The sequence below is a fragment of the Phacochoerus africanus genome, chromosome 1 (genome assembly GCF_016906955.1).
Source record: "Phacochoerus africanus isolate WHEZ1 chromosome 1, ROS_Pafr_v1, whole genome shotgun sequence".
Taxonomy (NCBI): Eukaryota; Metazoa; Chordata; class Mammalia; order Artiodactyla; family Suidae; genus Phacochoerus; species Phacochoerus africanus.
This window is the reverse complement of record NC_062544.1, coordinates 219428946-219444031: the sequence shown is the minus strand read 5'-3', so window position 1 is coordinate 219444031 and position 15086 is coordinate 219428946. Positions and strand designations below refer to the sequence as shown.

Genomic DNA, 15086 nt, shown 5'->3' with positions numbered 1-15086 from the left:
TTAAGTCCCAAATTTAGTGCCTCAGGATTATGATTTATGGCCTGGGGTTCTACTTTCTATACAAGAAATGACAAACTATCACATAAATAAATAATCATGAGGGAAAACATTAATTGAAAAGAAGAACTGACACCTCTGAGAACTGCAAATAATATAACAATGTGAAAGAAACTACAAAATGAATATTTTAAAAATAACCAGAGAGCTTAAAGAAGGAGGGAACATGATGAAAGCAACAAGGCATTATGGAAAAAGAACCAGCAGATTTGTAATAAAACCAAAAGGAACTTGTACAGATGAAAATATATGAAAAAAAGTTTAAAAATGTAGGGGACTGCTTAAATGATAATTAAATACAACTGAGGGAAGATTTAAAGAACTTAACATGGGTCCAAGGGGATTATTCAGAATGCAACACAGGGAGATAAAAAGATGGAAATAGAGAAGAGAAATTAAGAGACATCAAGAACACAACTTATTAAAATTTTTAGGATGCAGTAAAAGCAGTATGTAGGGGGAAATTTATATCATTGAATGCATATATTAGAAAAGAAAAAAAAATAGAGTTCCCGTCGTGGCGCAGTGGTTAACGAATCCGACGAGGAACCATGAGGTTGCGGGTTCGGTCCCTGCCCTTGCTCAGTGGGTTAAGGATCCGGCGTTGCTGTGAGCTGTGGTGTAGGTTGCAGACACGGCTCGGATCCCGCGTTGCTGTGGCTCTGGCATAGGCCGGTGGCTACAGCTCCGATTCAACCCCTAGCCTGGGAACCTCCATATGCCACGGGAGCGGCCCAAGAAATAGCAACAACAACAACAACAAAAAAGACAAAAAGACAAAAGAAAAAAAGAAAAGAAAAGAAAAAAAATCTAAAATTGACAATTTGTTTCCTACTCAGGAAACTAGAAATGAAGAGCAAATTAAATCCAAAGTAAGCAGAAGAAAACAAATTAGAATTAGAGAAAAAAAAATCAAAGAAATCAAAACCAAGAAGCCAGTAGAGAAAATCCAAGAACACTAAAGCTTATTCTTGTAAAAGATCAGTAAAATAGATAAGTCTCTAGTCAAGAGAGAAAAAAAGGAGAGAACATGAATTACCAATATCAGAAATGAAATAGGCTCCATCATTATATATTCTAAGGAAATTAGAAGGATAAAAAATATGCTATGAATAACTTTATGCCCACATATTTGATAACTTAGATGAAATGGACCAGTTCCTTGAAAGATACAACTGTCACTACTCACACAAAAAGAAATAGAAGATCTGAATAGGCCCGTATCTACAAAGGAAATTGAATCAATACTCTTTCCAAATGGGAAGCACCAGGCTCATATGGGTTCACTGATGAATTCCACCAAACATTTAAGGAAGAAATTATACCAATTCTCTGCATACCTTTTCAGAGGATAAAAACAGAGGGAATACTTTCCAACTGTTCTATAAGGTCAGTCTTGCTCTAATACCAGAACCAGACAAAGACATAAAAACAAAACAAAACTAGAGACCAATATCTCTCATGAACATAGAGTCAAAAATCCTCAACACAATATTAGCAAATTGAATCCAACAATGTATGAAAAGAATTAGCTACCATGACCAAGTGGGATGTATCCCAAGCATGCAATGCTGATTCAACATTGGAAAAACAGTTAGTGTAATCCATCACATCAACAAGCAAAAAGAGAAAAATCACATGAATATCAACAGATGCAGAAAAAGTATTTTATAAAATCCAACACTGTTCACAGTAAAGATTCTCAGTAAACTAGAAATAGAGGTGAACTTTCTCAACCTGATAAAGACTATACAGCTTTATAGTCTAAGCTTTCCAACTAAGATCAGATACAAGGAATGTATATCCCCTCTCAGTATTCTTTTTCAGTATTGTACTTGGAGTCTTTACTAATGCAATAATACAAGAAAAGAAGTATGTGGGCTGGAAAAAAAGATACATAGCTGTCTTTGTTCACAAATGATATGATCGTCTAAGTAGAAAATCCCGCCAAAAATTGACAAACTCTTGAAATTAATGAGCAATTATGTCAAGGTTGCAGGATACAAGGTTAATATACAATAATCAATTGCTTTCCTATATACAAGCAACAAATAAGTGGAATTTGAAATTTAAAACACAATATCATTTACATTAGTACTACAACAAAAAATACTTAGATATAAATTTATCAAAATATGTACAAGATTTACATGATGAAAACCATGAAATTCTGCTGAAGAAAATCAAAGAAAACTAAATAAATAGAGAGATATTCTAGGTTCACGGATAGGAAGACTCGATTATTGTCAAAATATTAGTTCTTCCCAACATGATCCATAGATTCACTGCAATCCCAATCAAACCCCAGTAAGTTGTATTTTTCTGATCAACCATCTGTCTCTAAAGTTTTTATGATGAAGCAAAATACCTAGAATAGCCAACACAATATTGAAGGAGAATAAAGTTAGAAGATTGATATTTCTTGACTTTAAGACCAATTATGAAGGTAAAGTAATCAAGACAGTGTGGTATAGGTGAAAAAATAGACAAATTAGGTCAATGGAATAGAATAGAAAGCCCATAAATAGAGTTCAGAAAGAGACCTCTATAATTATAATTGATTGATTCATGACAAAGAAGTAAAGGTAATACCATGAAGAGAAGATAGTTTTTTCGACAAATGGTATTGGAACAACTGGACATCCATAGACCAAAAAAAAAAAAAAAAAAAAAATCTGGACACGGGCATTACAAAAATTGTCTCTTTACAAAAGCTAAACTCAAAATTGATCACAGACCTAGACGTAAAAGGCAAAACTATAAAACTCCTAGAAGATAACATAGAAGAAAACTTAGATGACCTCAGGTATGGAGATGCCTTTTAGACACAACACCAAAAACAAAACATGAAAGAAATAATTGATAAGTTGCATTTCATTAACATATTTTTAAACTTTTGCTCTGTGAAAGACAATGTCAAGGAAATGAGAATGTGAACTATAGACTGGAGAAAATATTTGCAAAAGAGCTCATAAAGGACTGTTACCCTAAATATAAAAAGAATTTTTTAAACTTGACAGTAAGGAAATAAGTAAACCAATTTAAAAATGGTCCAAATACCATAACAGACACCTTACCAAAGAAGATATACAGGAGTTCCTGTCGTGGCTCAGTGGTTAATGAATCTTACTAGGAACCATGAGGTTTCAGGTTCAATCCCTGGCCTCGCCCAGTGGGTTAAGGGTCTGGCGTTGCCGTGAGCTGTGGTATAGGTCACAGACGTGGCTAAGATCTGATGTTGCTGTGGCTGGGGCATAGGCTGGTAGCTACAGCTCCGATTAGCCCCCCTAGCCTGGGAAACTCCATATGCCACGGGTACAGCCCTAGAAAAGACAAAAAGACAAAAAAAAAAGATATACGGATGGCAAATAAGCATATGAAAAGATGCTCCACATTTTATGTCATCAGGTAAATGCAAATTAAAACAAGACACCAATTAAAATAGCCAAGATCCAAAGTTCCTATTGTGGCTCAGAGGTTAACAAATCTGCCTAGCATCCATGAGGACACAAGTTTGATCTCTGGCCTTGATCATTGGGTTAAGGATCAGGCATTGCCATGAGCTCTGGTGTAGGTCATAGATGTGGCTAGGATCTGGAGTTGCTAGCAGCTGTCATAGGCCAGCGGCCACAGCTCTGATTGGACCCCTAGCCTGGGAACTTCTATGTGCCACAAGTGCAGCTCTAAAATGCCAAAAAAAAAAAAAATTGCCAAGATCCAGACCTCTCACAACACCAAATGCTGTTGAGGATGGGGAGCAAGAGGGACTCTCATTCATTGTTGATGGGAATGCAAAATGGTGCAGCCACTTTGTAAAACAATTTGGTAGTTTCTTAGGAAACTTAACATACTCTTGGAGTTCCCACTGTGGCGCAACAGGATGGGTGTCATCTCTGCAACACCAGGACGCCAGGTTGGATCCCTGGCCCCCGTGGTGGGTTAAACAATTCAGCATTGCCATAGCTGTGGCAATAGGTACCAAATGTGGCTCAGATTTGATCCCTGGCCTGCATCAATGTAGAATGATACTTGGTTTAAAAAAAGAAAAAAAAAGGTACCACTCTGGTCAGTAATGTTGACAATGGGGAGGCCATGCACGTGTAGGGTCAGGGGCATGTGAGAAATCTCTGTACATTCTTCTTAATTTTGTTGTAAATCTAAAACTTCTCTAAAAAATAAAGTCTTCTTTTTTTTTTTTTTAAAGAGAGGTCAAGAAGAGAGTAAAAAGTCTAATATACATCTGACTTCCAGAAAAAAGAATGAAAGAGAAGAGAGGAGAGGCACTATCCAAAGAGAAAATGCCTGAGAACTTTCCAGATTGAAGGTTATTTTCAGATTGAAAAGGAGCCAATGTCTCATGCAGAATAACAAAAAATAGATCTAATACCTAGACATAGCTGGATGGTATTTCAGGGTATCAGAGACAAAAAGAAAATTTTTCGTGGGAAAAAAAGAGAGGTAGGACATTTTACCTGCAAAGGAGCAATTATTAGACTAACCCGAGAGGAATGCCAGAGATGATGGAATAGTATTGTTCACACAATGAAGGGAAAATAAACAATGAAGAGTGGAGAAAAGCACAGAAAAGAAAATCATGGACTTGGAGAATAGACTTGTGGCTGTCCAAAGGGAGAGGGAGGGAGTGGGAGGGATCGGGAGCTTGGGGTTATCGGATACAACTTGGAATAGATTTACAAGGAGATCCTGCTGAGTAGCATTGAGAACTATGTCTAGATACTCATATTGCAACAGAACAAGGGGTGGGAAAAAAAAATGTATACATGTAAGAGTAAAATGATCCCCATGCTGTATAGTGGGAAAAAAATAAAAAATAAAAATAATAATAATAAAAAAAAGAATGGAGAAAAAAAAAACCTTTCAAAGTCTGGCAGTTCTTTCACAGACTCTCACTGAAAAAATTATCAAAAGATATACTATAGGAGTTCCCATCGTGGCTCAGCAGTAACGAACCCTACTAGTACCCATGAGGACAAGTGGGTTCAATGCCTGGCCTCACTCAGTGGTTTAAGGATCTGATATTGCCATGAGCTGTGGTGAAGGTTGCAGACGAGGCTCAGACCCTGTGTTGCTGTGGCTGTGGTATAGGCTGGCAGCAGTAGCTCCAATTCAACCCCTCGTCTGGGAAATTTCATATGCCACGAGTGTGGCCCTAAAAAGCCAAAAAAAAAAAAAGAGAGAGATATGCTCTAGCAAGAAGAAAATAGAAAAAGCAAGGAGGAAAAGATGAAATATAATAAACAATGATGAGCTAGAAGTTGGTAAATACATTGGTCAATTTAAGTAACCATTCACTTAGTAATAATAATGATTAATTTTTGTAGGGTTTAAAAACAAACACAAGAACCAATATACTAGGACAACAAGTTGTCCAGTTGGCTCAAACACTATAAAATGTCTAATAAACCCAAATTATTCTACATTTCATGTATTACGCAGGAAGAAATAGTAATTCACTTTATTTTTTATTTTATTTTTTTTGTCTTTTGTCTTTTTAGGGCCGCATCTGTGGGATATGGAGGTTCCCAGGCTAGGGGTCTAATCTGAGCTGTAGCTGCCAACCTACACCACAGCCACAGCAATGCTAGATCTGAGCCATGTCTGTGACCTACACCACAGCTCACAGCAACGCTGGATCTTTGACCCACTGAACAAGGCCAGAGATCGAACCTGCAACCTCGTGGTTCCTAGTCAGATTCGTTTCCGCTGTGACATGATTGGGAACTCCGTGATATAGTTTAAATTTAAGTCATAGATGTATATTAAAATTTAGGAATAGCTTCCTAAATAAAGGAGTATATTATCTTATTTTTAATCCATTAGAGGGGAAAGTAGACTAAAGAAAAATTGACCAATCTACAAACAAAGGGCTAGAGGAGAAATAAAGAAGCGAGTACATGCTCAGATTTACAAATAAATAAAATAGTTGGGAAGTGGGTCATAGAACTAAAGGGAGTTGATGACAGCTGTTGGGAGTTGAAGTCTGAGCAGTCTCGTCAGTCAGGTTGCTAAGGCTGAAGTGCAAGGTCCTTGCCTTTCTGAGATGTGTGTTTCTCCACTTCTCCTTTGTAATCAAAGCCAACTGCTGACTACAGAGAAAAGAAGAGAGAATTGATTAGATTCAGAGCCGACCATTTTTCCCCCTTCCTCACCCTTACACCAACTCAGCCAAGAGGTTAGCTATAGAGGCTCATAGCTGAGTATGGGTCTTATTGTAGAAATAAATAGTACGCTGACAGGCTGGTAAAGGCAGTGTGCTACAGAGAAATGAGCACTGGCTCTCCACACAGACAGTTCTACTCCAAACCCCAACTCCACCACCTTCCACCTTCCCTTTTTTTTTTTTGCTTTTTTTTAGAGCCACACCCAGGGCATATGGAGGTTCCCAGGCTAGGGGTTGAATTGGAGCTAGAGCTGCGGGCCTACACCACAGCCACAGCCACAGCAACACAGGATCCAAGCCACGTCTGCGACCTACACCACAGCTCACAGCAAAGCTGGATCCTTAACCCACTGAGCGAGGCCAGGGATCGAACCTGCAACCTCATGCTTCCTAGTCGGATTCGTTTCTACTGCACCACAACAGGAACTCCCCACACCTTCCCTATTTATAGTTGTGTAACTTGAGGCATGTCTTTGAATATTACTGAGCCTGGGCTCTTCAAATATGAAATGAAAATAGGTATAACTTCCTTATCAACCTCAACTCTAAAATGGGAGAAATGATTTCAATTTATTTGGGATGCTGTGAGGACTAAATGGAGCAAGATATATAAAGTCTCTCAGTAAATTGGTGCTTTTCTTCCTAACTCTCATGAAACTGAGATAATAGCTAGAAAAGTGCCTAGTAAACGATAAAGCACTGTGCTCATGTAAGAGACATTATCTGATACAAAATTGATTGATCTTCTCTTTCCTTACACAGCAGTGGAAACCTAGAAATGTGGATTTTGATGGGATGCAAAAGAGGCAACCAGGAGAGTCTGGATCCTGGCTGTTTCAGGACTGGATATATTGGCAGATACCTAACATAGCTGTGTTCCCATTTGGCTCCATAACTAAGGGTCTCTAAGCAAGTTGCAGGATTTTGCATAAGAGCTATTAGCATGTGTTGTTTCTTGATTACAGGACACATTGATTTTTAAGGGGATTCATTTTGTAGCTGATGAGGCAGGAGATGAAAGAAAGAACAATGGAAGGTTAGGCAAAGGCAGGAGGGAGGCCAAGATGGAAGGGAAATTCCTCCCTGATTAGATGAGAACATTATATGCTCCATATTCCATTACTGCTTTAAAATATCACCCTCTGTTGTCTTCCTTTCCCTTACATTATGTTTTGAACTTTTCAGCTTTTTCCTTGTACAATGCAAATAACATTCTAACACTTACCTTTAAGGACTTAGACCCCCCATATCAACAACTGCAGGTTTAAAAACAACAGCAAAATTCAGCTAGCTATGAAGAATATGTCCTCTCTGTGTGTAGCTGTGGGGCAGAGACACCATTCCATTTTGAGTTTTGTTGTTTTTTGTTTTGTTTTGTTTCATTTTTTGGGTTTTTGTTTGTTTCGTTTTGTTTGTTTTTGGCTGCTCCTGAGGCATGCAGAAGTTCGGGGTCAGTGAGGGAAGCAGAAGGGTCAGAGATCTAACCAGAGCCACAGTAAGTGACAACACTGTGTCCTTAAGCACTAGACCCCCAGAGAACTCCCAGAGACACTATTCTGTACCATAAAAAGTGAGCTCAGGAGTTCCCGTCATGGCACAGTGGTTAACAAATCCGACTAGGAACCATGAAGTTGCAGGTTTGATCCCTGGCCTTGCTCAGTGGGTTGGGGATCAGGTGTTGCCATGACCTGTGGTGTAGGCTGCAGATGTGGCTCAGATCCCGAGTTGCTGTGGCTCTGGCGTAGGCCGGCAGCTACAGCTCTGATTAGACCCCTAGCCTGGGAACCTCCATATGCCACAGATGTGGCCCTAGAAAAGGCAAAAATACAAAAAAAAAAAAGTGAGCCCAAAGAATCTGATCTACTAAGGTGTAAAAATGAGAACACTGAGTTATCATTTGTGTTCCTCTGACCATTCAATCATCCGTAATCCCAATGTCCTTTTTTTTCCTTTCTCTCTCTTTAAAATTACTTTTTGTACAAAGGACTTCAGGGAGTTAGTTCTAAATCCTGGTAGTAAATCCTGAAGTAGACTTCACCTTTGAAAAAGGTGCAGCCTTAGTTATTTTACTTATTTATTTGTTGTCATTGTATTATATATAAGCTAATATCTTTGTTTTCCTGAAAGGCATAAATATTTATAAGTTTCTGATATTTGATAAAGGAAGAGCTTTGGAATTTCCTCTTCTCTTTTCATGCATAGAGTTATATATAACCAAAGGCTTAGGAATTGCTAATTCAAACACTTTGAGAGTCTTTGTTTCCTTTAAATTAACACCTTTCAGCTCAGCAGGTGGCCTCCAACCCCGGCTGGAGGAACCTGCTAAGGGAGCTGTGGAGCTGTCCCCAGGATGGACCCTCCTCGAGTCCACTGCCCCTCTTCCCACAGAACCACAGACCTCCATTCAAGGGTGAGGAGAGGCAAGTCCCACGTGATCTGAGATGGTGGTGCAGGGAGAGAGCTGTCTCTTACCTTGTCTGCCCTGTCCTTCTCCACTCCGTATTTGCCCCCGAAGCCTCTTGCTGCATCTGTCTGAGAGGAGTGCTTCTCCACCTCAGCCACATACTCATGGCCCACAGCGCTCTGAGAAAAGTCAAGATAGAGGGATGAGTGAGAAGATAAAATTGATCATGAAAAAATAAAATGATGCAGAGAAGGATGGGATGTAAGAATGTAAAAAACTCCATTCTGGATCAGACTGATAACCTTTGAGGAATGTGTGATGAAAGGGCAAGGCGACTTTTTTGGAGCCTTGCACATCCTGATTCCTCCTTAATACCACCAGGAACCATCACTTAGGAAACTCCCATAGGATGGCTTGGGATCCAGGATAGAGACTATGTAGACAGAGCAGTGTTTAAACCACAATCAAAAAGAGGGCTTTGGGCACCAAATTAGAATGAGGGTGGTTATTACGGAGAGACCTAAGGGGACTGACTAGATGCCGTAGCCACGATTGAAGATTTCACTCACATAACCAGGTGCTTTGTCCTGGATCTTTGCTCCTATTTGACCATCAAAGTTCAGAGGTGCCACCTGAATCCTGCCAGTAATAGTGATTGACTTTTTACACCAACGGGAGCTGGTAGGCAATGCTATGGGTAATCCAAGGTGGCATATCATTTAATTATTTTTTTATTCCCTTCTAACTTTTCCTCCATCTACTATTTTCTATTTGGTTTTGAAAGGTACTTCTCTTTTAATATTTAGATATGAATGCTTTAATAATCTTGGAATTGAGCAATACTTCAAATCAAATAGTGTTAGCTTGCAGAATCTCAGATAAAAAGAAATTAGAAAATTTCTTCTTCCTCTTGTATTTCCAGTTCCATGCTGGGATAAATATCAATTCAGAGATTGGTGTGAAGCACTGCCTTACATGAACTCCTGGGAACTCATTTTGCAGTGTCTGGGGGTCTGTATGGGTCAACTTTGCTTGCTGATTTCAAGAATGATGACTTTTATTTTTTCTGAGGAGTTCTATGGGAGAATACAATGCCTACCACTGCACTTTACACAATGACAAAACAAAGCGCTTCTTGAGGGTGAACTAAAGGCTTTCATGGGAATGTGGGGGTTTTTTTCTCCCTGGAGATTAAACTTTTTTCTTTATAGAACTATATCTCCATTTTTGAGTTAGGAAAATCAATGGAAAAATATGGTTCAATACCCAAGCTTTCTTTCATCATGCTTTCATATTATCTAATGGATAAAGGAAAAATAATATATTTGAGAGCATCTAATGGATAAATTCACATCAATATGTTTTACACCTATGTGCAAATAATATAAGTGATATATGTATATAAAGTGATATATATATATATATACATATATATATATAAAGAAACCAGTAAGAGAAGTTGCAGCATAGACATAATACACATACATTTAAAAGCAGTAAATTATTTTTTTTAAATTTCATTGGAATATAGTTGACTTACAATGTTGTGTTAGTTTCGGGTATACAATAAAGTGAACTAGTTATACATATAAATATATCCATTGTCTTTTTGCCATATAGGGTATTATAAACTATACAGTAGATTTTTCTTGTGCTATACAGTACGTTCTTGTTTTGCTTTTGCTTTTTTTTTTTTTTCTTTTTTATGGCCACACTTGTGGCATATGGAAGTTCTGCAGGCTTGGGGTTGAATCCTGCACCACAGCCAGAGCAACACCAGGTCCGAGCTGCCTCTGTGACCTATGCTGCATTTTGCAGCACTGCTGGATCCTTAACCCACGGAGCAAAGCCAGGGATCAAACCTGCATCCTCACAGAGACAATGTCAAGCCCTTAACCTGCTGAGCCACAACAAGAATTCCAGTAGGTTCTTGTTCATCCTTTATTTTATACAGGAGTGGCTATGTTATTCCCACCCTCTCAATTCCTCTCCCTCCCTGCAACAGTTTCACCTATGGTAACCATAGGATTGGCTTTGAAATCTGTGTTTGTTTCTATTTTATAAATAAGTTCTTTTGTATCTTTTTTTTTTATTAGATTCCATGTGATTTTAAAACATAGTTCCCCTCTCTTTGTGTGCTCCCTGTCTCCTCAGTCTAAGAGGTATAGTGTGGCTGGGCCTCTAACAGGCCAACTCTTCTAAATTCTTGGCTTCCATTTTCTGCCATCTATATTTTATGTGTTGAAATCAGGGGGAAAATGATATAAATAATATACATACAAATAATATGTGGACATTCTCTTTTAAAACCCAAATGAATATTTTACTTTTGAATTAAGTTTTAAATCATGAAACCAACAAATGAATCAATTAATCTTTTTTTTTTTTTTTTTTTTAAAGCAAATATCCCCCTTTCAACTCACCTTGTCCATCCGGTCTCTTTCTACCCCAAATCGACCTCCGTAACCATGGGATGCTTTGGGCCCTGACTCCATCTCCTTCTTCTTGAGAATATCATGCTCCTCTGACACTTTGTTCCTCAGCTGGTGGATGCTGGAAGTAACCACATCACGGACACTCATCTAGCATAGAGAAGTCAAAAAACTCTCCTTCCCAGAAAAGAAGAAATCTTGCAGTGTGTTCTGTTCATTTTTAGCACTAGCCCCCAGAGTACACCAGTGTTGGGTCCGGAAGTAAGAGGTTAGTGTGGCCTGCACATATAGCCTGATATAAACACTCTATAAGCCAATAGCATTTCCTCTGGTCTATTGATTTGCTCACTAAATAACCTTCTGATATTTAGTCTTATGCTCCTAAATATTAGAGGACAGCGATATCTATATTCTAGTAACTGAAAAGTTATCTTCCTCTCTGAATGGATCTGCTGTCTAACAACTAGATACCGTACCTTAAGAAGCACAAAGATATTCATATACCCTTTACCCACACATTTTAGTCCTAGAAGTCTACCCCAAGGAAATAATTTTACATATGTAAAAGCTTAATGTCCAATGATATTCCCTGAAACATTGTATTTAATAGTGAGAACGAACAATTTATATTAAAAAAATTAGGGGAGGAGTTCCATCGTGGCTAAGTGGTTAACGAATCTGACTAGGAACCATGAGGTTGTGGGTTCGATCCCTGGCCTTGCTCAGTGGGTTAAGGATCTGGTGCTGCCAAGAGCTGTGGTGTAGGTCTAAGGATCTGGCCTTGCTGTGGCTCTGGCATAGCCCAGCAGCTATAGCTCCGATTCGACCTCTAGCCTGGGAACCTCCATATGCTGCAGATGCAGCCCTAGAAAAAAGACAGAAAAAAAAAGAAAAAGACAAAATAGTTAAGGGAATAGTTAAGTAAATTACATATTACTTTTCAATGGTACACGATGAAGTCATTAAAAACAATGATTACGAAAAATGCAACACTGGGAAATTTATCTATACATTAAGTATTTTGTGTACTTTCTTGTCAGAAATGAATGCCCTTCACCCTTCTCCTAAATCTGATAATTTCTGAGAGAACTAAAAACTAATAAAACTCACTAATAAAATTCACTCTTGGAGTTCCCGTCGTGGTTTAGCAGAAATGAAACTGACTAGCATCTATGAGGATGAATGGTCCCTGGCCTCACTCAGTGGGCTAAGGATCCCGTGTTGCCATGAGCTGTGGTGGTCACAGACGTGGCTCAGATCACATGTGGCTGTGGCTGTGGCTGTGGCTGTGGCTGTGGCTGTGTTTTAGGCTGGCAGCTACAGCTCTGATTCAATCCCTAGCCTGGGAACTTCCATATGCCGCGGGAGCAGCTCTAAAAAAATTAAAAAATAATAATTAAACCAAAATTCACTCTCATCACTAATTGCTGTAACACTTTAAGTCTCAAATAAACTTGATTTGGTTAACTCCATCCTTAAGAGAATGTAACACCAATAGAGAGCATTCTCCTTCTTTCTTCACTTTCATCTTTACCATGTGGGTAGAGAAAACCTCTGCTGTCTCTTTGGCCTGAGGCTATGAAATGACAGCTCAGCACCAGCACCAGCTCCAGCAAGTGACAGGGCTGATACTTTGACATGTATAAGGACTGCTGGGGATTCTTAGAAACATCTTCCCACAGCAAGAAATGGAGGTGTAGGGAACTGAGATAGTGATGCTCCTGGGACTTCACCAGCTCAGATATATTGGTAACAGGTAGAATGGTCATCTCACAGCAGAAATTCTCCTCTTTCGTGGAAGAATAGATCCACCTTGTGGCCTTGTCGTATAAGCCAAATGAAAGTCTTTTTAAAAAGACTTCTCAGCTTTAGTCAAGGTTAATTTTAGAAAGCTGGCTTTGAACCAGATGAAATTAAGCTACAAGCTGGAAGAACCCTCTGTTCCCGTGCCTGTCCTAAGCCCTCTGGCAGCAGTAAAGGCAGACATCCTATGCTGCTAGTTTGACTACACCAACACTTTAGAACTGTCTGTCAAAAAAGTTATTGGTTCCAAGAACATGGATATGACCAATTCTTCCCAACCAAAGTATTCTGGTGAATAATGAGGAAAATGAGATTAAATTATTTTCAAATCTGCAGTTTTAATAAATCCAATGACTGTTACATGGGTCATAATTGTATTGCAGTTGAAACAAGTTTTTAAAAGGGATTAGAAAATGAGCTTCAGACTTGTGGTTGCCAAGTGGGATGGACTGAGATTTGGGGTTAGCAAAGGCAAACTATTACATTTAGAATGGATAAGCAATGAGGTCTTACTATATAGCACAGGGAACTATATCCAATCACTTGTGATAGACCATGAAAGAAGATAAAATGAGAAAAAGAATGCATATATACATATGACTGAATCACTTCACTATACAGCAGAAATTGACAGAACATTGTAAACTAACTGTAATTTTAACATAAATAAAAAGAAAAAGAAATGAGCTTCAGGAATATCAACAGAATAGATGACAGGGGAGCTAGTCAGAGAATCATGACAATAGATAATATAATTAGAGCAAAAATTTTGGGGCCAACAAAGACCAACTTCTTATCAAATTCTTTAGAATACAGCTGAAGCCACTCTAAATATGTGTTAGTTATGTTATTCCTTTATTAAGTATTAATTAAACCTTTGGGTGTGAGGAATGATAAAGCTCTGATAAATAATGTATGGAGATAGGAATCAGGTGAAAGATACAGAGAGGAAAAAAAAATTATAACTCAGTGTACTAATAGGTATACTTAAGAAAGTTTTGAAAAATTAACTCTCACATACCTATTTTAAGTTTTGTTTGTTTGTTTGTTTGTTTGTTTGTTTTTAAGGGCCACACCTGCATATATGCAAGTTTCTAGACTAGGGGTTGAATCAGAGCTGCAGCCGTCGGCCTACACCACAGCCACAGCAATGCCAGATCTGAGCTGCATCTGCGACCTACACCACAGTTTATGCCAACGTCGGATCCTTAACCCACTGAGCAAGGCCAAGGACTGAACCCACATCCTCATGGATATAAGTCAGGTTCGTTACTGCTGAGCCACAGTAGGAACTCCCTTAAGTTTCAAAATATCTTGGAATTGAATAAAGCAATGTAGTTTATAGGATCCAAGTGAAATCCAGACCCTCAAAGATGAGCTAAGAGGAGGAACAGATTTTTTTATTTGCATTACAAAAGTAAAAGCAGAAAGGTGAGTGACACAGACTATAAGATTTTATTCATAGGCAATATGATCATAGATGTAGAAAATCCTAAAGAACATACAAAAGTGTGCTGTTAGAACTATCAAGTGCATGTAGCAAGGTCCCAAGAGACACAATCACTATCAAAATCAATTTTATTTCTACATACTAGCCATGGACATTTGGAAATAAAAAATAAATACTACTTACCATCACATGAAATAATATGAAAATATTTTTAGCATAAATTTAACAAAAATGTGCAAGACTTGAATGATGAAAAATATTTCTGAAAAAATTAAAGACCTAAACAAATGGAGCTATATTCTATGTTCATGGATTGGAAGACAATATCATTAAGATGTCAGTTCTCTTCAAAATGATAGAGAATAGATTCAGTGCAACCCCAATCAAAATACCAAGAGGCATTTTTGGAATTGTTTAGCTAATTCTAAAATATATATGGAAATGTGGGAGTTCCCATTGTGGCTCAGTGGTTAACGAATCCTACTAGGAACCATGAGGTTATGGGTTCGATCCCTGGCCTTGATCAGTGGGTTAAGGATCTGGCGTTGCCGTGAGCTGTGGTGTAGGTCACAGATCTGATATGGCTCAGATCTCAAGTTGCTGTGGCTGTGGCATAGGCAGCTCTGATTAGACCCCTACCCTGGGAACCTCCATATGCCATGGGAGTGGCCCTAGAAAAGACAAAAGAAAAAAAAAAGCCAAAAATAAATAAATAAAATATATGTGGAAGTGTAAAATCCTAGGACAGTAAAAATTAAA

The 15086-nt window shown here is 38.4% G+C and overlaps 1 protein-coding gene across 1 annotated transcript in view; it reads right to left on the bottom strand.

The window, feature by feature from the left end:
• Positions 1-15086, bottom strand: part of HCLS1 (hematopoietic cell-specific Lyn substrate 1) — a 28229-nt gene that overhangs the window by 5031 nt on the left and 8112 nt on the right. Inside the window, exons 4-6 of the mRNA XM_047791301.1 lie at positions 11066-11195; positions 8711-8821; positions 6110-6164 (exon numbers count right to left, since the gene is read on the bottom strand). Of these exons, the coding sequence (XP_047647257.1) occupies positions 6110-6164; positions 8711-8821; positions 11066-11195 (296 nt within the window). The remainder of the gene's footprint in view (positions 1-6109; positions 6165-8710; positions 8822-11065; positions 11196-15086) is intronic.